Source organism: Ochlerotatus camptorhynchus, unplaced genomic scaffold (genome assembly GCF_037179485.1).
Source record: "Ochlerotatus camptorhynchus isolate MF236.1 unplaced genomic scaffold, CSIRO-AGI_Acam_v1.1 ptg000078l, whole genome shotgun sequence".
Taxonomy (NCBI): Eukaryota; Metazoa; Arthropoda; class Insecta; order Diptera; family Culicidae; genus Ochlerotatus; species Ochlerotatus camptorhynchus.
Window position 1 is genome coordinate 4,296,724 of NW_027040568.1, and position 26,495 is coordinate 4,323,218.

The 26,495-nt window shown below is 37.6% G+C and overlaps 1 protein-coding gene across 1 annotated transcript in view; it reads right to left on the reverse strand.

The window, feature by feature from the left end:
* LOC135697836 (hemicentin-1-like) overlaps positions 1–26,495 on the reverse strand; it is a 222,064-nt gene that overhangs the window by 47,578 nt on the left and 147,991 nt on the right. The window contains exon 2 of the mRNA XM_065217681.1: positions 5,798–6,014. Coding sequence (XP_065073753.1) covers positions 5,798–6,014 — 217 coding nt within the window. The remainder of the gene's footprint in view (positions 1–5,797; positions 6,015–26,495) is intronic.

Sequence of the window (26,495 nt, forward strand, 5' to 3'; positions counted from 1 at the left end):
GCAAATCATAAACAAAAAAGTTATGAATTATTGAAAAAATAAGTATTTTCCAAAATACTACCAATAGTTATCGAATGTCTTTGAAATAGTGTAAATATTAAAACACATTAAATTTACAACATAAATGCTCATAATGCTTAAATTGCCCAAAGTTGTTATTTTCGAGATACTCGTAGGTTGAAATTCACTTCTCGCATAATTTGAGCAATTTTTGATAATTTGAGATGTTATTCGTGAGTGTCCAATCTTGAAAGTATTTTAAACAAAAGCCCAATTAATTTCCTCAAACTTTGCTGTTCTCAGTTTTTTAATCATATGCATGAGTTCTCGTGAAATCGGTCATATGTATGTTGGTTTTCATTTATATAAAGTAAACTTATGAATTTGTTCGAGAATAAATATTTTTCTTTGAAAAACAGATGTCTACTTTCAATAATGAACAGTCCTTAGATAAAACATCTGTTCGGAAATTACGGAGTTATAATAGTTTAAGTATTTGTCAGTATCAGATGTTGAGTGTTTGAAAGTTCAAGCTGCAGTTGTTGTACCAACTACAGATGCAATACATTCCTAAATTGACAATAATCTTCAAGCACTATAGATGATGATGGTCCCACCTCTTACCCCTACACAGGTTTGAACCGGACGATTTATCTTTAAAATAATTAGATATAACAATTTAACCAGGTTTGCAAACAAAATAGAATTGGTTACAGTTACAGATATAAATTCCCTCTAGAGTTTACAGTTGCTTCACAGCGATATAAATTTGGAAAAACTCAGGCGTCCACCCTTAGTTCGCCTTTATGTCCACCTAAAATATTCAAAAGTTTTACAAGCAATCAAGAGTAAATGACAATCAACAAAGCATCCTATTACACTAGCAACCCCGCAATCTGATGCTATCATAATTATCAGAAATGTCAGGAATGCTCACGAACCCCCAACATTTGCCAGAATACTTACTACTAACTCAAGGTATCTTCCAAATAAACATCAAAATCGAATTTTTTTATCCAATCAAGACCAACATTTGAAATGGCCTTAACTCCATTTTGAGCTTGAGCTTGAGCTTGGGCTTGATTGACCGCCCACTGTTGCTACTCTGTTACTGCCAGATCAGCTGTAATTACACAGAGAACCAATAGACGATGCTTGGGACTAGCAATCATCCTCAATGTGTAAAAACTGGTGATCTTAAATTAGGCAATACCAGCGCCAGCCGCGCCCGAACACAGGTCAACAAAGGAATGGGAAGGATTGTGTTGACATGACACTCGCTTTGATGGAAGCCGAGAACACCTCTGCACTTCCACGAGGAATCACTGGGATGTTGGATAAGAGGGTTGGGTTTGCAGCAGGGTTCGTTTTGGTAAACGATAAGCTGAATTGATGTCCTAACGATCATATAACGCGAAGGAGCTTGGGACTAAACCCACGGTCTTCTGCTCAGTAAGCAAAAACGTTTGCCACTAGGTAGACGAGCACCTTTTTAATCACCGAGTTGCTGTTATTACCATGTAGTCATATTAACAAATAAAACGATTGACGAATCTTGAATGTGGATGGGCCTGAGATTAGACTCATGATGTTCTGCTCAGTAAGCAAAAACGGTTGCTCTTAGGCCACCGAGCCCCTCATATCACATAATACCGTTGCTCAAATTTGAAAAAGTACTTAGGCCTTCATTAAGTTCCACTTTCACGCGACGTTCAATGACAGGGTCCTATCCAGGATTACATCTGAAAAATCCAAATCTGGCCAACGCCCACCTAAACCTGTTCTAATCCACCTGAAATGACTAACGAATGGAAGACTTTGACTACCCAGCCATGCAATAGTCTCATTCCGTGCCTTATGGCAACTTGATGATTCTATTGCGCTCATCTTTTGGCACCACCCAGGGGAGACTTGGTCCTGTACCCAATGCTTAACTTATCTCCATACCACTCAGCTACTCGCAATTTCTTGTGATATAGTTTGCGGAATATTATTATATGAGACAATTCAATGCAGACGTCTTTCCAAATTCGGCAGATCGACAGGTAATCGGTGAGTTACCACGATAGTTGCTATTCAACAACTCGACAACGTCCCATCGTCAACGCCTGCTATGAGAATTTCCCATTGCAGACTCCAACGAAATGACGTCATCGAGCTATCGATCAACTACCCTGGTTATCGCCTGGTACCTTATAGCACGATGCTAGGAGGCGAACCGGAAGAATCGATGAGCTACCTCTCCCCCCATTTGAAATGGCCTTAACTCCATTTTGTAAACAAACCTTGTAAAGCCATTTTCTCGCGAACCGAAATCTACATTCGCAAACCTAAACTACAATCGGGTAGATGAGAATTTCCCCTACCTGTTCATTATGTTGGTTTGCCTTTGCGGACTTCGGTTCGCGAGAAAATTGCCTTACAAGGTTTGTTTACAAAATGGAGTTGAAGCCATTTCAATTGTTGGTCTTGAAATGTTAAATTCAGTCCTCTACATCCATAATACGCACGCGAGGCTCAAACTGTACACTACTTCTTTTTTTAATTAATCTACTACTATTAAATCAAATATTAAAAATCCATCATCACCGTCGTGGCGAACAAAAATAGTTTTTGCAGTGCTACAATAATTATTAAAAAGTCGTTATGCCAGCTATCCATACAAAATAATCAGTTATAGATAATTTCGTCAAGATACATAATTTGTCAATTCATAAAAAAAATCACCGGATAGCTGTTAAAAAGACAGTTTTAACGTGTGAAATGTAGTGTCTTTTAAATACTGTAGGTGTTGCTGAACGTTTGATATGTCTAGGCATCGAATTGAAAACATTTATTCCCTTAAAATATAATGAATTTTGTGAAGCACAAGTCAAGAAATGCGGTGTTCTTATTTCATCCGCGTTTCTAGTATTATATCTATGAAAGTCACTTCCTCTTTCAATTCAATCACACAAATATCGAGGCAACAAACCGTTACTACTTTTAAAATGAACACCATAGTCAAATATACAATTCTTTGCTTCACCGACAACCATTGTAAGGCGTCTAGCATCAAAGTTGAAGAAGTAAATCTATTACATCTCAATATCAAACGCATTTTTTTATTCTGCAAGCGCTGTAATCTCGATATTTGTGTTTCATAGGCCAGAAATAAAATGGAAGGGCAAAAGTCAAGATGAGGGGAGATGATTGATTTGTGTAGCTGTATTTACTGGCAATAGTTGAATCGTTCTTCAGTCGACATAGAATTCCATACTTTTCTTGATTTCAATAAACACTAAGCCTTTCACAACTGAAAAAAATTAACTCTTCACCTAGAGAACTACATATTTCCAACCAAAAACAAATCAATTCAAATTCGGTGTACTTCTTACATCAAAAAATGAACGACACTTTCTGAAATTTATTTTTCATAAAATTTATTATGGACTGGAATCAACCACGGCGCCGGTGGTGAAGTGGTAGGCGTGATTGCCTCTCACCCCAAAAGGCCTGAGTTCAATCCCAGTCGGCGCTGCCGAGATTTTCTGAGGCATAAAATCTCTGGTCCCCGGTTCAGGAGTTGATTGGTCGATAGGTAGGGTCCAGGTGTGGGAGCTGCCTTTCTGGCATCCGGTAACATTGATACTCAGTACGGTAAACAAGATCGACGGAAAACAAACCAAGGAAAAAAAGAATCTTGAACTAATATTTTTCTAAGCGACGTGGTAAATTTTCTGTATATGAGGTCTCTAGCAAAGCTATAATTTACTGGATGAATATGAGAATAATTCAGAAATTGGTAATATATTTTGTGGACACTGAATACAATTTGTGCTCAACGATGTCTTAAATCGTTCTAGAATTTCAAAATAATTAGGAAAATTATTTGTATTTCAGTAAAATCTGTATAATTCGAATTTGAGATAGAAATCTGCATATCTGTATGAACAGAGTCTTGGTGCTGAAGTGATCAAAAAAATCTGTAAAATACAGAATGATCGCTCAATGTTGCAACCTTGTCCATCGATATCACCTTGGCAAAGACTTCAACGGTCATGTTCTGGAAAGTGTTCGAAGTCGTTTGCTGATTACGGAGTTAGTTTTCGGTTAAATATCAAAATGGAGAAAGGTCGAAGGGTCTGAAGGGTGGTGAGCCTGTCATTCTACATACATATCGCGTTACTAACAAGTGCCTAGATTTTGGTACTTATGCCGCGGATACACTTGTATGACAAATTATGAACATTAGCATTATTTGTATAATAATTTATGAGCACATCCAAACATTATACAAGTGTGACCATGGATGCGCTCATAATTTACAAATAATGCTCATGCTCATAGTTTGTCAAACAAGTGTATCCGCGGCATGAGGATTACCATATTTTTTAATATGGTGACCAAGTAACTTTTCTCAATGCATATATTTATTGCAAGTAGTTTTATCAGGATATTCAAACTTCACGTTCGTTGCAATTTCAAAGGGGAGCAAGATTCTGCTTTCCTTTGGATGACACCAAATTTTTGGGAGCAAATTCGTGCATGCATATTTTCTCCTCCGTCAATTGGTGTCGAAATTTGGATAACTCTTCGCACTCGAGATAATCAAAATGTACACTATAATTAGACGCCCCACGCTAAGATCAGATAAGCCAATAAAGTGGGCAAAACTTATAACCCAAGTGAGTTAGATAAAACTAACTCATATAAAGATGTAGGTGATCTCTTAGCACAATCTGGGTAAACTGATCTTAACGTGCGTGTGACGGTTTTGATACCAGTTATGATATTTTTGCTCGGTACCACCCTCCTGAGCAGAAGTTCTATTTTATTGTGATGAATAATTTTAATGTATGGCCACTATAAACATATTCCATATAAATATTCAAATTACAAACGAATTTTTTTTTTTTGATTATATATTGGCAAAGCAATTTTATTCCATTACAACTTTTACATTTCTGTCGCAACCTTTTAATTTATTACCTATTGCTCTTTTCAGTAGTTTAATGAGCGAAAAATGATTCTTCTGTTGTAAGTTTCAAAATAGCTACCCATATACCACGTGGAAAGTTTAGGTAGGGGAGGGTTTGACGAATGCCCTTGGCCCATACAAACTTTTAAAATGTGCATGAATGATTGTCCACGCAACGGAAGGAGGTGTCTAATCCTGTATTTATTCATCCCCAAATCTTCAATTGCAACTTTTTTTTCAGTTTATTCGTCCTTCGTCAGCAAACAGGTTTGTTGGTAATATCAAACTAAGGGAATTGTTTCCTTTTTTTTAGTGCACAAGAACAACCCAACATTAAATTAGACTTCATTCATGCCGGATGAAACAAAAACAAACAAAATACTTATGTTTCATCAAAACATGATCGTTTTATTTGTTAGCTTTAGATTCTTCACAGCTAAAACAATAAGATATTTCCAACACTCTGACTAATTTTTCATCTTCACAGTCGCTTCCGCATTATGGATGGTGTTTTTCTTACCCATCGTGGGGCAGGCAACGTTCATGGCCGTTTACGCCTTATTAACTCCACCGGCTAAGGAACCAACAAACCCATCATCAAATAAAAACATACATTGAAATCGAAAACCTTGACGCTCATGACGAAGCATTTCCCCCTCACCCTCTCAGTCAAACCAGAGAGGAACTACGATCGATCGAACATCCACGGATGAATGCACCTCACCGTTTCGACTTTCTGTCTGTCCATCATGTCCACCCATTGTCTAATTATGGTTTTAACAAATTCATTCGCGATCGTCGCAGCAACAACCGAAGACGATGATGGTCGATACTTACTTGTAGTTCTGATTGAAGGTATCCGACTTGATGGCCACATTGTCGTACTTGTTGAGACTCTGCCGGGCCCAGTAGTAAGAGTACTCCCGGTCCGAGTAGTGTTCGTTGAAGCGGCATTTGAGTGTCACGTCCTCACCCTCCCGGGTGTCCATCGTCTTATCGGCGTTGGCACCCAGGACCAGTATCGCTATCACCACTAGCATAAACCGCAGGGAAGCTGTAACGAGAGAGAGGAAAAATAGAGACATTAGAAATGGACGGGCATTGTAAAAACGGGCCAATGCGTGCGAAAAACTTTGGCGTAACTGTTGTTTCAGTTTCTTCCGTTGGATATTGTGTGTTTATTATGATTATGCTAAGACCGATGAATTCTGACCTAGGAATGGCTCGTACCGCTGCTGACAAGAAGTTCTCAGCATTATATTTTTGTCGCCGCATGGCGTGGGGGGCAACGCACCTGCTTCGTTTCCCAGGCAGGCCCAGCAACAGTAGATAGAGGAGAAAAAGTTGAAACGGTTTCAAGTTTTTCCTGACTTTTTTTTCCTTTGCTAAAATACATACACACAATCTCTGCGAATGCATCGACACGGTGCCGTGGTAGGCAAGGTAAGAAAGACCTGTGTTATGATTCATGGAAACCTCAGTTTTACCCTCGTAACTTACATATATGCATAAGCGTCTCTCGGTCTGTATCCACAACAAAAGATGATAACTAAGGCAGCTAAGTTGCCTGTGAAAGTGATGTTGCGTTGTCTTTTTTATTATTATTATTATTATTATTTTTATTATTATTATTATTAGTGTGTAACTTTTGTACAGTTCACCAGCAAGACTTCACAAAGTGCGACCTCGGAGATACGGTTTACAAAGGGCACGTATTGCACCCGGTACATTGTTGGCTGTGAATTTTGTCTTTCGCGGTGGACAAGTGAATGAACCGTAGGTAGTTGAAAAAAATAAATTTTATTTATGTAGTTGATATGGAGTTCGTCATGAGTGTTATATATATTTGACTAAAATTTTCCTTATAATTGTATGTAAGGTAGCCACCATCTCTTCGAAGATCTTGTCTTGTATGCAGCTCCACTTAATAGCAAGATCAATTTGAGCTACCGATCTGATCACTAAAATTTTCCTCATAATTCTTAAAAAATTAATTGAATTAATTCATGCAATTTTAATGTACTGGAAAATTTATATTCTAATTAGAATTGTCCAGGATTTCATATCACATTTTCTTTGGGGTTCATGTCAGTATTTTCATGAAATTTTGGTATGAATTCCCTTATAATTTTAATTTCTATTTCTATGGATTCATCATCAGAATTCAAATCAGCTTAGAGTTCCAGTGAATCATCGTCAGAGAGCTCTAGGGCTTCTTTTTAAAATATCTATGGAATACTCCTCAGAATTACCATGTAATTCTACTCATAACTCCCATGGAATTCTCCATTATATTTTCTACACTACACTACACTACACAACAAAATTTTCTTTAAGTTTTGCCAATTTTCATCGAATTTCACTGAAAAGTTTTTTCCCGTCAATTCATTCAAGAGCCTTGACAATTTCCCATGGCCCAAAATCTCAATTAGTCAAATATGGAATCGCAGAAATTTCCAAAGTCCAAAAACATCTGTATTTCTATAAGTTTTAATCATATTAAGATTCTTAAATTTATTTTTTTTTGTTCTGAAAAACTATTTCGTTGTAAAATAAGAGTGGAAATTCGCCTTCCCTCTGGAATGCATTTTATAGAAAAGTTGCTATGTAAAAACTCGTTGAGCTCGCGCCTCAGGCGGCGTTTATAAAATGCGTAACACTTCAAGGAGAAGAGGGGGAAAAGGGAGCCATCTCTATCGTTACGAATTGTTACATAGGGGAGGGGGAGTAAATATTTGCTTTACGTAAATAAGTATTTTTCTTCTTGTTTGTTTTTCTAATGTAGAGTTGAAAATACAAGTTAAAAAATGTCATAAATAAATAAATCTTGCTTGTAAAAGGGATGTGTTTAAATTTTCTATATTGAATTTGTTTGCATTCATTGAAAAAACTGAGTTTCCGACTGGGATTGGATCCCTTTGGCGTGAGAGGCAATCACGCTTACCACTACATCACCAGTGCCGCTTTGCCATTTCATCTATATCAGATGTTTGAGGTTCTCAAAATATCAAATATGTTGATCTACGAGATCAACCACGACCTTAACAATGTTTTTTGCAAGAAACATATTCATTGAGTCTATGTGCATTATTTGCGATCTATTTTTAGCTATATAAGATGGATCCTGGATTTCAGATCAGTTTATCAACAAGATCAACCACAACTTTAAAATTTCTTTAGCAACAATACATGTTCAATCTAACTCGTAGTGCCTATTCCCCTAATTAACCATCTATTTTCATGCATGTGATAGTCATTGCGCATTAGTACCGATGCATTGCACCGATCAGATGTTTTATGATCTCCAAATGTTGAAGTAGATCGTTAATGGGACATTTACACACTTTGAGTAAGTCTAGACATGTTATGTTGCAAAGAACACTGTTGAAGTCATGGTTGATCTCGAAGATCAACAGATTAGATCTCCAGAACGGTTTGGAAAACCTATGACATCTGATATACATGAAAATAGATTCGAAATGATGAATATATACTTTATGAATATGGTTAGACATATGTCGTTACTTGGGACGCTGTTAAAGTCGTGGATGATTTGATACACAGGTTTGTTCAACAAAGTAAATTCATATGTCCGGTGAACTTTGAGATTTGGGCGTAATTGGTTTTGTAAACAAATACGTCAATCGCCGATTGCTTGCGAATAAAAGCTCAATCTCGCAAACAAACTATACCAAATGATAGAGAAGTAATTCCTCTACCTGTTTGTGTTGTTATTTTTCGAGATCGAGCTTTAATGCGCGAGAAATCGGTGATTCTCGTATTTGTTTACAAAAAGCAATTACGCCCTAATCTCGAAGTTCTCCGGATATCTGAACAATTACGAGATTACACCACGTTACTATGGTCCAGCATGAGAATTAAGCAAGACAATAGTAATAGTGCTTTTGAGCTATGTTTAGGGCCATTGGTGTAATTGGAAAACTTAAAATGCTCCTTATTTTGGCTGATTCCCAAATTATCTCAAATTATGGAAATTCAAAAACAAACATTCTGAATTTTGAAAAATAGAAACTCACAGCCTTCAGCAAAGTTTGTTGTTGTTTGTTGAAAACTAAATTGTTTATCTCTTATCGTTCTCATTTTAGAGCAATTTCACAAAAATTACTTAAGGTATTGTGCATTTCCCACCAAACTGGACAAATATGCGAGTTTCCACTTAAAAGTGCACGTTTACTTGTAACCGTCTTGTTGTCTTCAGTGGACGAGTTCCTTATGAAGCAAGCAATAAGTGCACCGAACGCACCAAAACAATATGACGGAAATGTGAGCTTTTCTTCCACTTTATGCATTTTTATATAGCAGTTCAATTTCAGATGCAATCAACAATATTGCAGAAAATATCGTGATTGTTTAGAAACATCGATTAATTCTATTCGACAAAATGTCCATATTAATAAGCTCAAAAAGTTATCTGAAGACGACTTACTTTTTTCAAAAAATTCTAAATAACTCTAAAACAATCATGAATAGCCTAGAAAATAGACTAATCCTTAGGCAGAGCTGAAAAATCAAGTGTTACATTTTAAGGACCGTTATTCTGCATTCGAAAACATTCTTCCTACCTAGTTGATGTCTTCAAATCGCTGTTCTGTTTTCTTCAAGAGTTTCTCAAATGCTATTTTGTGACATAATTTATAATGTACTCTTTTATTATCAACAGATATATAGGAAAAGACTTACATAAACTGGCACGGAAATACAAATTTCACAGCCACAAACATTGAAAAGCACTCGAAGCCCCTGCTGCAACCAATCACAATTGTATACCTTCTTATAACCTTAAGTTTAGCTCCAAACAAACAATTTTGTTCTTGCTAAGGTTTCTCGGGAACTCTCAATTCCGCGATTTATTTAATGGCTTCCTCCCACCTTGTAATGGGGAATGCAAACTTCAGCCCGTACGCAAAAACTGCTTCTGCTGCTATGCTGGATCGCGTTGCAGCAGCAACAACAATAATGGCAATAACAAGTCAAACTCAAAACAGCTTTTTATTATGATTCAAGCAACAATCCTCGAGCGCCGCCCTCCTAATACAAAAAGAAAAAAGCTTGTCCCCAAAATTGCATCAACGATAATAAGACACACATTTTTACAACCAGAACAATTCCACGCCGTATAATATAATTATGCATTTGGATAAAAAATTCATACGCGTGCGCTAGGACTTCAGTCGCCGTCGTTTTCTTGGAACAAATCATTTCAGTCAGTGAGTATGCTCGTCGCAAACCACCCCCGAAAACCACCGAATTGCGCTACATTTGGAGGAGTAGGAAACTTTGTTAAAGAAATGAAAAATAACACAACTCAAGACAATGAACCCGACGACGTCGACCCTCTAGAAACAACATCTCGCAAATCTTGCATAAATACAGTGCGGTCCAAGATGGGAGAAAGAAACAAAAACAGCCGGGTTGGTACGTGATTTGCGTGTGGGTTGATGTTTTTATGAAATTCAATTGTTTTAGCATGACAACTCCCAAGTAAAAGAACTGCGTGGTGGGTAAACAGAGAAGGAAATGTTATAATATTAAAAGACTTAGCAGGTTGAAAAGAGAGTGGTACATAAATAGCTGTGTTTGCAAAATCTGATTAGGCTCTGATTGTGGTCAATGTGTGTGGCTAAAAGGCTTTTGTTAGAAGCCAGACACACTGACACACGTTATCCTTAAACTCTAATTGCAGGAAATCGATTGAAGTAATACATTAATTTGAATTGTGTAATCCTAGAATGATCCAGATTGAAATTAATTGTATTCAGGTCCAATTATTGCAATCGAAATAGTGGCGAAGAAATTAACGTCACTTGTTGTGGGTTAATGTTTGATTAAAATTGATTAAATTCCAGAATGGAGGTCGGAGATTAGCTATCAAGTATCAGAAATATTCATCATTGTTTGAAGCAACAATCCATACTGTATACAGGGCGATATTTGACACTTCATTTATGTGCCTCATATTTAACAGCAATTTCCGCTACTTTCTCGAGCTGTGCAGTCAGAAGTTGCTGGCCTAATGCAGAATCAAACAGGGAATATCACCGGTAGCTAAAGAGTCCCAGACTTCGTCGCAGACACCGAACAAGTAAGATGTATTTGATTGAAACACCTCACAAATTATAGTGCAATTTCGTCAGCTGTAATTGAGCCTCCCTCAAGCTGAAAATTGCATCTCATTCAGATTGCTCCAGCATCAGACTTTCCAACCTCTAATCTTTTCATTCATACACTATGCCTTTTCCCATTGCCAGCATCCGATTCAACCAGCCAGGGGAAAGCATCGTCTAGATAAAATCCCGTTTCTCTTCCAGTTGGTGCCATAATGAATGAGACGTTTTTAACGGTCTTATCACACGACGTCTCGTTGTTGCCATCTTCTTGAAGCGCAGCTCTGTCTACATATTACTCCTTCCCAGCATCACTCGAATCATGATTAATTACTGCTGTCGTTCATCGCTCGCTTGCTCGCTTCCGATATGCTGCTTGTGGTGGTGATGCCGAACCGATGCTTCTAGGTATCTATCACTGTGTGTAGCAGCATGCAAATCGGGCTTTGGAAGCTCAGTCGAGCAGAAACTGGAAAGTAACGACACAAATTCTTCATCCTGGGACTTTGTACACATGTTAACTGTACTCTCGAGGCCAGTGGCGTTGCGAGGCAGCAGCCAATGCTCAACTGAACTAATTTTAGGCTTCGAAGCGATAGTGGATTTAGTGCCTAAACCTAAATAGATGTGATTTTACGCACAACGAAAGTCTCCTACATTGCCATTGGAGTCTAACAGACATGGCTTAGAATTCTTTTGGACTTGAATGAAGACACTTGATCAAGAAGGCCGCTAATCAAAAATCTTTTGATTTATTTATGAAACAAGTGCATTTTCTTTGGAAGATTTCTAGACGTACTCTAGAATTCGTACCTAAAGGAGTCGTATGTCTCCGAATGGACCTCTTATTTGACCTAAACATCCGTTTCAACTTACCATGGCTATCTGAGCTTATCCTTTGCATAGTTCTGAGGATTGTTTTGAATTGATTGATAATTGATAAATTTAGACGGGCACTTGAAATGCTTCTGAAATGCACTCAAAGTTGCAAAGTAAGCACTCAATTAACATCTATACATCTGCTTAATATGATGATGATGATGATGATGGTCAAACCTCTTAACCCTACAAAGGTTTGAGCTGGACGATTTATCTTTAAGATAATTAAATATGACAATTTAACCAGGTTTGCAAACAAAATCGAACTGGTTACAGTTACAGATATAAATTCCCTCTAGAGTTTACAGTTGCTTCACAGCGATCTAAATTTGGAAAAAACACAGGCGTCCACCTCTTAGTTCAACTTTTTGTCCACCTAAAATATTCATAAGTATTACAAGCAATCAAGAGTTAATGAACAAACAACTAGCAACCCCGCAATCTGATGCTATCATAATTTTCAGCAATGTCAGGAATGCTCACGAACCCCCAACATTTGCCAGAAAACTTACTACTAACTCAAGGTATCTTCCAAATAAGCTTCAAAATTGCATTTTTTTTTATCAAATTTTAAATTCAGTCCTCTATATCCGTAATACACGCGCGAGACTCAATAGAAATGTAAAAAAAAAACTTTCAGTAGGCACTTAATAAGTGAAGAAAATGGAAAAACTACATATTCTCTCGATTTGAGCATGAGGTATCGTAGTATTGGAGATCTCTGGTTTTCAGTTTTGTAAAACTTGAGTTCTTTGCTTGAATCTACCATTGATTATCTTTGAACTTCTTGAATTGAAGATCTCTGTGTGTATGCCCGAGCCAAGAACTCTTCTGGACTATTCCTTTTTGGATTGGATAAATATGTTTCCCAGACTTGCACTTGAAGATCTTTTAAGATTGCCTTGATCCCTAATATAGTCCATTTAGTCATCTGCACTTTCGATTGAGAATCTCTGACTAGTCCAAATATCTCATAAAATAACTACTCGTATGTGATGAACTTGTTGGGAAAATATCAAAAAGTCACACTTGATTTTCGTAGACAAAAATCAACAAACAAACAACTGCGGTTGATATTGCAAGCTGTGATATTGCAGCTAACAAAATTCACCAGCTGTAACATTCACCAAACTGTGGTGAGATTAAGTTTCATGATTTTTGCTTTACACACGAACGCAGCCGAAACTTCCATAACGGCTGGCAGTAGTCGTTTCGTGCCATCGGTGAAGAGGAAAAGGAGATAGAATTATTGTACCTTCTCTTTCTGGTGCGTAGATTCAACTCTCAGCGTTTTGAATAGTCTCGCGATATCGAAGGAGCTTGTAAAATCAATATGATAGCATGATGTTTTGCTACAATATCACACGTGCGTGATATTGAGAGCGTATGAGAGTGGAAAAATATCAACTTGTTAATGATAATGCCATCACTGGTTATGATCCAGTATTCAACTAAAAATCACTTTAATAAAGTTAAAAAATAAATAAAAATAAAATAGCTATAAATCATCTCAGAAGAATAGTTATGCTTGTATAAGACATCAATTTTTCTAGCATCAGAAGACTTCTGAGATTCAAACATACTGAACACTCACTGTAAGGGCCACAGATAGGCAAACGCACTTTTCCAAACTAATCTAATCTAATCTAATCTAATCTAATCTAATCTAATCTAATCTAATCTAATCTATTCTATTCTATTCTATTCTATTCTATTCTATTCTTTTCTATTCTATTCCATTCTCTTCTATTCTATTCTATTCTATTCTATTTTATTCTATTCTAATCTAATTTTATACAATCTAATCTAATAGAAACACATCCAGTACGAGAAAGCATCCTGGAAAATGATTAGGTTGGAAAACGCCTTATCCTTTTTCTTGTCAACATTGATGTTTGCAGCATATTTGAGATATGACACAAATCCAGAGTGATTTGAGATTTGGGAGTAATTGCTTTTGTAAACAAGCACGTCAAACACCGCCGATTGACGTGTTTGTTTACAAATGCATGCAACTGGAAATATCAAAGCAGCCAGACTAAATAAATATATTCAAACATTAATGCATTTCATGAATCTACAGGGGTGGATGGAAAAATATAAAATTGTTTGCAAGCTTTGTTGCAACAAATGCGGTTGACGACATGGCATCTCACTTGAGGATTTTCAGGGCTGTTCAATATTTTCAAAATTTGATCCGCCAAATCCTCGATTTCTCAAAAGAAATCTAGGAATTAAACAAATAATCCACGACAAAAAAAAAACTGTGTTCAATGTTTAAAAATACCATTTATACTATTAAATACTACATGGCATTTCAAGTTTACATTTTTATAATTCATTCATTTCTCAAGGCTCTAATGAAGAAGTTTTACGGAGCCGAAATTCATTTTACTTTTTACAATGTTTCATAAAAATAGAGTTAGTACAAGAGGTGTCCGAATACTCGCGGCTTACTCTAGGCTACGTATTAACAGGTAGGGAAGAGATCAAGGAAAAGGTACACAAATATGTGATTGATATATTTATCTCCACCGCCGATTAATGGCTGTTTTCCGACGATTGATCATGGGAGATGCAGTGAGGTTGCAACAACCCCAAATTCTAACATCACTCCTTATAGTGAATTATTCGTAATAGTTCTATACAATGTTAACATTAAATATCAATTGCAACAAGAATGGTATAACTCAACTAAACGCATAATTAACGTAAGTCAGTTAGGCAAATTTTCATATCAGCAAAACGCGTGATAAAACTTGTTAACACAGATGATTTAGCCAAATGACAAAATTTAATTAAAGTATGAACGACTGAATATGTTTATCAATAGTACAAAGTAGGGTCTTAAGAAAGGCACAGTAGGAGTAAGAACAATAGTAAGAAGATCCAGTAAACAAAATTAGCAAATATAGAATAGATACCAGCGCATATCCTTGAGAAGAATCTCTTCGATATTATTCTCAAGCTGGTTAAGTAAGGGGGGATGCAAAGGCCTCAAAATCCATTATCAATCTGAGTAAGAAATTAACCAGTAATAGACCCCCATACGGTAGTAGAAAATACACAACTTAACAGCAGCAGTGACAATGTTGCACATTTCCAGGGTCAGTTGTTTATAAACAGTTGCTACCGCGTCGTCAGCGATGCGCGCTGGCTTAACTAGGTGCTTCGAGAAAGGTCAAAGTAAACATTGGTGAGTAAGCACCCTACATAGCCGTTCCTACCGCAAGGAGCATTAATTCTTGTTAAAAAAAAACAGACACCGACTTTCCAAGAGAAAAACTATCTGTCTCGCTTTATATGTACATACTGGAGAAAAACTATTGTGTAGAGTTTAAGTAACAAATTCATGTATAAAAGGTTTCGAAGAATAAAGAATCGGGGCAGTTGTTCTGATGAGTTTATTATCCGAGGTTTGCTAGGTGCGGACGAGCACAGTTCCAACCTCAGGATAACTGATTCATCAAAGAGCTTTTTCCATACAGTAGAAATGGAATTGCACTGTCTTTCATTTTACGGAAAAAGAAAGACCACGCGAGTTGATGCTCTACGTTGGGCGCTTCCTCACGGAAGTGAAATATGGATGCGCAACGGAGTATGGGCGCTTCAAGGTGACGGGAAAGTGCTCTTGATATCTCTACAGATGACTGATCGTTGTTTACAACTGCAACGAAACATAAAAACAGGGGCTTGGCAAGGGACAACGATAAGAGAACAGAAGCTAAAATTGATACACGAACAGACAAAACACTACGACACTCTCAACGTTAGTAATTTTAAACGTCAAAGATGATGATCGACGAAAGCGATGGCCATTTAGATTCTAGTTGCTTCAAAAGAGTATTCAACATTGGAATCATCAATACAATAATGTTCCTCGTGGAATCAGACAAATTCAATATTTCGAGAATGCCGTCTACAATTCCAGAAATCGTGAACAAGGCTGCATGTTGTCCTGGCTGTGAATATCCGGAGCCTTTGAAGAAGCTGGAAGCCGCGGAAAGTCCATATCAACATCAAATGGTTTGAAACCCGGTGAAGGGGCTTTCGGAACATTACCGTTACTTGCTTTTTTCTTCAAGATTTTTCGAGGTTCGATACGAGAGACCTCCTGAGGCTGTTGCATAATAATTTTGGATCGTTTACTAGGTGGGGCTTTGAAAATGAAATAACTTCCCTCATCAAAATTAGGGTCAGAGCCTGAGGGAAGGTTAAAGGGGTTACTAAACAAGGGAACTCGGAAAGATGGAGTAACTGATCTTCGGATTTCCGCGAAGGAAAGCTGCGCGCGAGCCTTCAAAGACCGCTGGAGTTTTTCTCTCTGCTGTTTGTATGTTGGACAGTCAGCGAGAGCATGCGGAATTTGCAAACAATAAGGACATTTTGGGGAGGCACGACAAGAACCCCTCCGAATATTTCTCCCCACAATGCAATGATCACAGCGTGGCTTTTTACCACAGAAAGCCGCAGTGTGCCCTAGTCGCTTACATTTTGTGCAGCTCATTACCTTTGGTACAAACAAGCGCACAGGTAATCGGATCAACCCAATCGCGACGTAATCTGGTAGTACTGACCCGGCGAAGGTCACACGAAACGAGTCCGAGTGCGTGTAGGTTTTCTTCGTTCCAACGAGGGACACTGAATGCATTTGAAAGCAGTCTAGTATTTTAATTTTCGGGAGGTGAGGGTTCATGAAGGCACCAAACCCGCCTTTCAGGAAATCATCGCGAGTTATGCTCACTTTGGTAACAACTCCCTCGATTTCAATTTCGTTACTCTCGATATTCCAACAAAAAAAGCTCAAAGACAACAATCTTGTTTGCCTGCACAACGATCGCTAACGGTAACACGTAGTTTATTTGGTTTTACCTTCAAAATCTCGGTCACGGCTGAAAAATGTATAATCAAATCTTTTAAAATCTGATAAGCATTCAAAGCCTTATGTATTTTTACTGAGTTTTTGAATTGTTGAAAAGTCGATAAAAATTCAAATGACCATTATCCGTAATAAATCAATGAAATAGACAAATTTTAATTTTTTTTAAAGTTATTTCTCATTTATCAATAAATGGGATTACAAGTCTATACAAGATCGGAATAAGTTTTCTCGAACTTTTACCGAACAGTTCCGCAATTCAAAAACCCAGTTAAACCTTACAGACTGGATTAGTTTGCAGATTTTTTTATAAACATGGAAATTATCCGAAAAGTTCTGGAAAAACCTGGAAGACTCACAAAATTTTATTTAACAACAAAAAGTAGACACCCTACATAAGAATAAGCTAAAATATTACTTCAAATGTCATTAAATAAATTCCAAAGAGAAGACAAAGAAAGCATAACAAGCCTCAATAACTTCAAATAGTATAACAACAGAGATAAATACTGAATATTGACGGCAAGATTTGAGTGGGTTCGTTCTAAAACTTACTGATTTTTTACAAGTTCTCAACATCAGTTAGGTTAACTTTGACATAAAGTTATGTTAACTGTGTGTGTCACAGCACGCCTGTCCCGTTGCCGTGAAGCAAGCATGATTCGTAGCCACGTATTTTGCTGAATTCAATTGCAATATTACATTTCAATTTAATACTGCATTTCCATATTTCAATAACAATTTAAAAGTTTACAGTAAGCATCTTAATCATTATGTAATGATAATCAAACTTAAATATTGTATGCTTTTATTAATGGAAAATTGGATAAAGCTGAGTGAATTCTCAAAAGACTGGAAGATTTCAAACTTTAAGCGTTTGACTGGATGGAACCAAAAAAGAGTGGAATGTTGGCATAACTGTTTTTTTCATCATAATACAAGACAAAAAGAAAATGCATTCCGCAATTGGCCTTTATTTTATCATGTTGCATGCCGTTACTGACAATGCGTTCTCATATGCCTCGTTGATTGTTTGTCATTTTGTCAGTTTGAGATATGTATGAATATCTGTACAAGACAGCTTATAGTTACTAGTCTTCCTGATAAGTTGCCTTCGTTTAAGGTAACGATATAATATTCGGCCTACAGACCAAGAATGGCTTTGCATCTGCGGGCTCGTCTGCGGGAAGGTCGTTTTTGTTAATAGGAAAAGTAAAGCATAGAAAATCAAAACAACGTGGGGAATTGTTAGCGGATGAGTGACCACGAAACAAAACAGTCCACTGATTGAAGTTGATTGTTCAACACTCTGACTGCACAAGCCGATCTATTTTTCAAAACTCCCTCCTACGTCACAGTAAACCAGCAGCCTGAGAAAATGCAGCTCAGTACTTCAGGGATGGCCTTTTGATCATCCATTTCGGGTACTTGATTATTGAACAGTACTGCACCACTGGAGGCCCTATGTCGTCTGCAAATATCCTCATGCCCAACTAAATATGCATCGTACGAGCGACCTCCCTGAAGAGAGGGATTGATTGTTCTTGAGCAATCAATTCAGTCCCTTCAGTGAACACATTTTCAGAGGCCGAGTGAATTTTAGAATCGGTATTTGCCATTTTCCGCTTGCCTGGTTCAATGTTGTTCGTATATTCTTTCAAATTCTATTTGATGACAAATTGGTAAGGCATCCTGTTACATCCTGGGTTTGCTTTATACTGAGCAACTAGGTATTTAAAAATTTAATTAATTAGCTCATACACTGTTGGTTTTGAAAGGTTTGTGTTTCATTTCTATTACAATGGTTTGCATAGAGGAGGCTCTTTCCAATAACTGATGCACTGTTATCAACAGTCCCTGTGGCCCATGTTGTAGAGCAACCTTTCATCTTATTTTTCTATCCGCTTTCTATTTCCAAGAGAAGTGAGTCAGCTTGCCAGGCGCAGTGACTATATGGCCTAGAGCAGCCTTTCGCAACGACTTCCCTGTAAATCATTGATCTTACAACCGTACTTTGAACAACGAGCTCCAGACTCAAGTTCATCAGTCCATTTGTGGCTAAAATTTCCATCGCTTCCCAACCGGGGAGATGCTGTGTATTGCGAGAGAACCAATTGAACAATAAAGCATTCTACCGTGACCTCATCCCGTCATGTAGGCACGTTTGTAGCACGTGTGTGCATAAATTATGACTCAATCAATTGGGCTGTTGCTGCACTTTATATCGGAAGAACGACGCTTACATCTATCGGCCACCGAAGGGACCAGAAGATGGATTGGAGCTTTTGGTCGTTGGAATCTTCATAAGGCAAGTAGTTAGTTAGGCTCCCGCTCCCGGTAGTAGTAGCATCATGGAACATTCGACGGAGATAATACGAAGCAAATCAGATTATTCTACGGTTTTCTGTTGCATGCCTGTTGCAATTGCATAAATTTTACAGAATTTCATGCAGGTGAGGATAGTTTCAAGAAACTTCCGAATGGACTCCTACTTCCTTTAGACAATTTTGAACAATATTTCCATAAAAAAAAATGGAGTAGCGTTCCAATTCTAAAGAGAGTTTCATGAGAATTTCAAAGAGAATTCTAAGAAAATCCCAAGAGATCTTTCAACGCAATTTCGAGAAGAATTTCTAGGGAATTCTGAGGGAAGTTCCCATTCTATTCTGAAGTGTAATGTAAGGAAATTATGGAATTAAACTTTATAAATTCTAACGGACATACCAAGAGATTTCTGAATTTATAGATTCTGAAACTTAGTGACAAATTTTAAAATCCTGATCCAAGAAAACTGTGGAGTTTACATAACAGTGAGAGGCATGACATCTCCGAGACCTAAAACTCGAAAAAATCCTATACGTCATACGCAAATTTAATATCCCAGGCAAGTATAAATTTTATAGAATCTGTGGTATGAAAAATTGCCAAGGTTCTAAAATTAACGAAAAGAATCAAATTGACGGACATCGAAAAACTTTTAAAGATTGGAAAAATGAACAAATAATCAGGTGTCTGGGACTGAAGGAGTGTTCATCATTTAAAAAATGTTTGGACGAAACTTTAATTTTTGGTAGTTGTATTAAGCAAATGTTCAGAATTCTGAACAGTTATTTCCAGGCTTTTCCTGATTGTTTTCTATTCCCGGTTAATTCCCGGTTCAGTAGCCACCCTGAGTCATGCAATTATGAGGATTGGATTACATTGGGAAATTTAATTAACCTTAGATTGTTTGGACCTTGGAGTGTAAGTTCTGTAAAACTTTATAAACTTTTATGATGAATGCGAGAAATTTCCAACGGTGTGGCATCACAGATCAGACAAGCATAGTTCAGAAATACTTAATAACTTATACGGAGGATTTGCAGGATAAATGGAAAAGCGTAGCAAATTAAAGTTATTGGAGTGACAATTCATACACCTAGGGTTTTCAATTTCAGATTTAATCGGCCTAGTTAGGTTCCAGGACTGGTCCAGAAGGCATAAAATCCAGATGACTTGAACGGAACACAGTAACCTATTACCTTGCGCCACATGCCGAGACTTTTGGAATATAGCCAGGGGTCTTCAAGAGGATCTCAAAATCTCCAAGACATGTTCAGCGTGCCTCAAGGGTAAGCCATTTGGAATATATCAGACGACCGTTTTCCATTGAACCCTAACGTGAAAATCATATTTTCTGCAGCACAAAAAAAATCATCTTCTATAATATTAATATAATTACACACGCAACAAATACTCTTTCATCAATCTCCAATCAAAGCCCAGGTCCTGATTCTGAAAGACACAAACTCTTCCCTTCGTGCACCCTTTGGGCCGTCACTCCTCTACCATCCATCTGTGGTCGGTGTTGCGGTTTAATTAAGGGTTAGGGAACACCTCCTTTTCCAACCCACTGACAGAACGTTACTCTGCTAATGTAGTCTGTTTGTCTGTTTTTTTTTTTGCTACGGCGAGAAGAGGGGGAAATTTTCTTCAAAGTTCCCTCGTAACGAAGCAACCTTCCCACATGCTTTCCTAAGCAGTAATTTTTGGAATGGCGCAGCTCGTACTCTGAAGCTTCGGCAAGAAAAGACATATACAGATCACTATCACATCGGAGAATGGAAACTCATCAATTTTGGCAGCCAGCTCTTCCTAGGTAAGGTAGTCTAAAAACCAAGCCAACCGAAAGGGCAGAGAGGCAAGATTAATTACTTCTCGACTTGATTTCTGAACTAGCTTTGACACATCCTACTCAGCCAGCATCTTCCAAGTGCTCTTCTCTACGACGATGAATAAAAAGCGAAAACGAAGACGAAAAAGTGTCGCTTCTACAAAGGCCGCTGGAATGCCAGCTTCCGACAGGTCTTGTTTTAAGGTGACGAACCATGAGAGCTTTGCTTTTCTTTTTTCTTCTTTTTTTTGTTGAAGGAAAATGGATGAAAACGAGAGGCGTTTGCAATTAATTACAGATCAAACTCAATGCTGCCGATCCAGCTTTGTTATCTCTCCATCGAGTTTGGATGAAGACGACGACGACGACGACGACGACGCAGGATGGGAAAGGAATGAGAGGAAAAAGCTATTTCGGAAGATAAACAAATGTCTGGAGCTTCGATGGTGGTGGGATGAAACACAATGGCAACCTCGAAACTAGTTGGCTGATTAGGCAGACTAAATAAGGGAATCGAAATCGAAAAAAAAGACGATTAATTATCCTTCCTGGCGGGTTCAGCATGGTAGAGGCAAAAAGAAGTGTAGTCAATTCCATCGATGATGGCTATCGATAAAGCTGATCGACGCTTAATATTGAGTTTAGACAACGAACAACGGTCGCACATATTATGACTGTTCTCGGAGGAGGTGGGGCTTCTGTTTTTGCGCATTCAATCAGAAGCTACTTTGCTGTCGTAATTTTGCTCGTGATGGCATTGTTTCGGTTTTTTATCGTTTGAATTTTGCAAATTGATTCGGATGTGCTTTACAAGGTTAGATCGACAAGTGTTTTTGAACATAGAATTAAAGCGTCTTTAATTTAGTGTTTCATTTATAAATGTGTTTCTGTTTTCAATTTGGATAACAAATTATTACATTTTCACAAAACATAATGTGAAGAAATATCGTCCTGTTTTTTAAGTTCAAAATTAAGCTTTACGCCTGCCATCAATCTAATGATATTTGAGGACTTCCACAGTAATTAATAAGGAGATTTATACGAGCCATTGCTCCTAGGTTAAAAACTTGCTGTGATACCTGAAAGTACCTGTTGAACTGAAACATTTAGAGATTGAATATTTTCAGCCTTAAAATAAAATGAAAAATAAATATGTAATGAAAACTGTATAATATGGTATTACATTTCTTGTAAAACCTTGTCGTTCTGCACAATAAGAAGAATTTCCATGACAAAAGATTTAAAGATTCTGAGAAAAAAAATTTAAAAAAAAACAGTTGAGATGCTGAACTTTGGAAAATGTGATACATTTGGAACTTAAAAGAATCTATGCCTAAATGTTGAAAGACAAACTGTCAATAGAAAACAAACACACTGGGACCTCCATTTACGAACCAAACCGGGGGTTCGTAAATCAAATCAGTGCGTTAAAAACCCTCGTTATTTGGGATTTACCTCGTAAAAAAATTTGTTTTTTTTTATCTTGTCAACTACCTCACAATATAGGAATTTTTTGAATCGAGGTGACGTGTGGGAACCGGAATTCCATGCCTGACGCAATTTTTAAATCCAAAATGGCGGCTTCCGGTTAGAGATAAACTGGGAAATACTGTCAAATACTCCACAATTTTTCTAAAACTGATCGCTGCCATCTTGGATTCAAAACTGGTGTAAAACATCGATTTTTAACCTCTACACATCGTCTCCGTTCTTGAAATACCCTATTGTAGAGTATGTGACAGATTTTCTAAAACCTGTGGATGATGGCAAATGGTGTCCAATATAGTTGGAGAGTTTGATGTTACAAAATGGTGTCCAATATCGTTTTTACCTCTACACGTTGTCCTCGTTTCGAAAATTCCCATATTGTAGGGTATTCCCAAATTGAACTTAAACCCATGGCCGCCATCTTGGAATTCATATTGCATCGATTTTCAACCTCTACACGTTGTTGCCGTTTGGAAAATACCCATATTGTACACACTGATTTTGTGTTGCCGAGACTCAATAAAATAAAAGCCGAGACTTAGCTAGCAAATTAAAGTTTTGCTGAGGTCTCAGCTAACAAACAAATAATTTGTAGAGATACCAGCAAAATAAAATTCCGAGTCAATCGGCTGTTATTCGATGATTGAGTCTGTAGGATATTTGACAGTATCCCCCGTTCCGGAAATATCCATATTGAAGGGTATATGACAGTTTGTCGAAAACCGATGGTCACCTATTGGATTTCAAAATGGCGTCTAACAACGATTTTCGACATCTACACGTCGTCCATGTTCGGAAAATACCCATCTTGTAGGTAATTTAACAGTTTTTTTTTTCTAAAACCAATGGATGCCATCTTGGATTCAAAAAAGGAGTCCAACATCGATTTCCAGCTTCTACACGTCATCACCGTTCCGTAAGTGCCGAAAATTGATGTTTGACAGTGTTTCTAAAACCGATAGTCGCCATATTGGATTCGTAAAAGGTGTTCAACATCGATGTTAGACATCTACACGTCACCCCTGTTCCGAAAATACTCAATTGCAAAGTAACATCCTATGTGGACAGGCTTTCGAGACATAGCATATTCAAGAAGTTATCATGCTATCATGGAAATGGTCACCCGTCTAATATTTTGCAATAAGGACCATAACTACTAATACGAAATTCTGAGATCCACTATATAGTTTTGCTATGGAATGGCTGCCGATAGGTTGTATCGTTATCGATAAGCCGTTAAAAACGTACCGTGTAAATTGCGACTCAACGGCACCAACCGTGTAAATAAAAACCGTCTAAAAACTGTGTAAAAGACTTGAGTGTATATCAAATGAGAGAATCCACCCCAGTCCCTATTAGAGAAAATCTCATGAGCTGTGGGTATCCTTATTTGCCGATGGCCCGGCAATAAGGATTTAACAATAAAGGAAAGCTTTCTGAAATTTTCAGAAGTTCTTTGGATATCCCTGAAATTCCTGGAATTTCTAAAAAATTTCATAATTTTGCTGACGTGCAAGGTACTGTCCTGAATTCATGGAAACTAACGTTCACAGATCTTTGAACTTGCTCGAAAGTCTTGACAAGCCTGTTTTTGTGACAGCCCTAAGATCTAGACCTATTTTCTCTGATGTCCTCGGAACTTCCACAATATTCATTAAGTTCTCTGAACATTTCTGCAGTTTTCTTGACTTTCCTGAAGTTCTCTGGGTATCCCTGAAGCTCTAAAAAAAAGGTTCCTGCAGTTTACCTCCCAAGTAACAATTTTGTATTTATTATCATCTTGAAGACCGTTATTTGGAATTTGCTGCGTAAAAAGCCTCGTTAACTGAAATACTGCGTAAAAAAAGAAATCGTAAACAGAGGTTTCAGTGTATTAGTACAAGTACAGTGGACAAAACTTCAAAAAGTACAAAAGCTAGAAATAGAAATAGAAAGAAAATACTTAATCCGTTTAAAAAAAAGCGTATTTCAAAGACTGGAACAAAACAGCCTGGACTAGCAAACTTTTGATTTTTTTTTTCAAATTTGTTCTGGAAAAGTGGTCAGTAAGCCTGTTAAATGTGGGTATCAGACTTTTTGATTTTTCAAGGTGGTAATATTGAAACATGTTGAGAGCCACCAGTTGCTTCGGTCACTCTGTGGTAGGTTCCGAAAACCCCCGGGGAAGCGGACAGAACTTAAATAATACAAATTCCTGTCATACGACACATCGAATGGCATCAGCATTCAATAATTAATCCATTCATGATCATTTTTAATTATTAGGATCACATTTGATCACATCCGGACATGATCCGGATGCCCCCGGGGAAGTGGCCAGAACTTTAATAGTACCTAAATCGATCATGCGACATATCAAATTGCATCAGAATACAAAAATATAACAGTGGTGTCAACATTCAAGGCTGTTTAAGGCTGCAAAGATTGTGACAGTTCTTTAAAATTTTGTGCCAACATAAAATGTAATATAATTACGATGCTCACGTATCTCACTATATTTCGCACTATGGTAATAATAATTATACCCTCTCCCAGCTTTTTTTTCCGTTGCCACAGCGCAAAACCAAATGGTAATCATTCGAATGATATCAACCCCACCGGAAAACCACTCGTTTCAGCAACGAGAAAGCAAGAAGCAATTTCAAACTGCAAACATATTTAATTACTTCAAATATTTTCCTCCCCCGTCATCGTCCGGATTGACCATCAACAAACTTCATAACTTCAAAGCAAATCGCAAGAGCAAACCGGAAACCACATTTCATCCACCTTACCTTGATTTTAGATTGAGTTGCAGAGATATTGATTATGCTAATCAATTTGATTAATCAACCTTGTTGCTCCGGTCGCTCAGGTGAGAGTGGATTGTGGGTGCCATGGTCGGACGAAAATGACTTTCTTTGCCATCTGTATATCGGCTGTGGGGTGGAAAACTTTGTTGAATCAAAAATGGTACAGTTGCATGCTGTGGCATCAGAGCTTTTGCCGAAACAAAGACGGAGGGGACATTCATTTCACGATTCGATTGGCACTAAATGTAGGAGATTAATTCTCCGAGAATGGCATGGGTTCTGGAAAAGTTTATTATTTATTTTTCAACCATTGATGGCGAATAAATTGGGAGTGATCTTATTTGTTCGTTATGTAATCGTCCATGTTTCGATTCTTGAACTGTAATTTCACATTGAATATCACTCAGAATTTGCAATGTTTAAAAAATCATAGCTCAGTCATTTATTGACGAATCTTCAATCTAGTGGTACCATTTGGAACTAAATACTTTAAAGATTTATTCGGAATAAATAGGATAAATTGCTGAGCCTTGATTTTTCAAACATTGCCAATTTGCCGTTACACATTTTTGCGGATGCATCGTGTTCGGAGTGATAATTGACCAATTGAAACCCGTATGCGTTTTATGATATCAAATAGCCACAAGAGTAAAGATTCTTAACCTTCATGCCAATCATGTTTCGCCATCTGTAGGCAATTTCATACTTTTGTCTCTCAATTTGATTACCCTTCAACAGCAACAATGTACCCTGATTGAGCCCAAAGCGATCTTTATAATAACCCAAACCATCATTCATCTCGATTGGATTTCATTTCCACCCCAAAATAGAGACATTAATGTGCAATCTTATCCCAAAACAGAGAAATAGCTTACTTTATTATTAACTTCATTCGCAGTCAACAACAAAGTGCCTCAAGTGGAATAGACAATCTGCCATTCCACGTTCCACTCAACTTCCCTTCCCTTTTCGAACCACCATCAACCGGCGAGACAAAAAGTGAAAAATCTCACCTCAAATCTCGCTACTAAATCGACCAAGCCATCAAGCTGAGATAGTGAAAAATGTAGATCATATCGGCCAATTACCCACGGAGCCCGGCTGGATTTTGAGCCGCAACCCTCCTCTCACTTTCAGCTTCTCTCATTACAGCGCGCTGCACTGGAAATACAAGTAGGGCCCGTAGAACCTCGGGGATCACGATCTGCGAGAGCCGTCA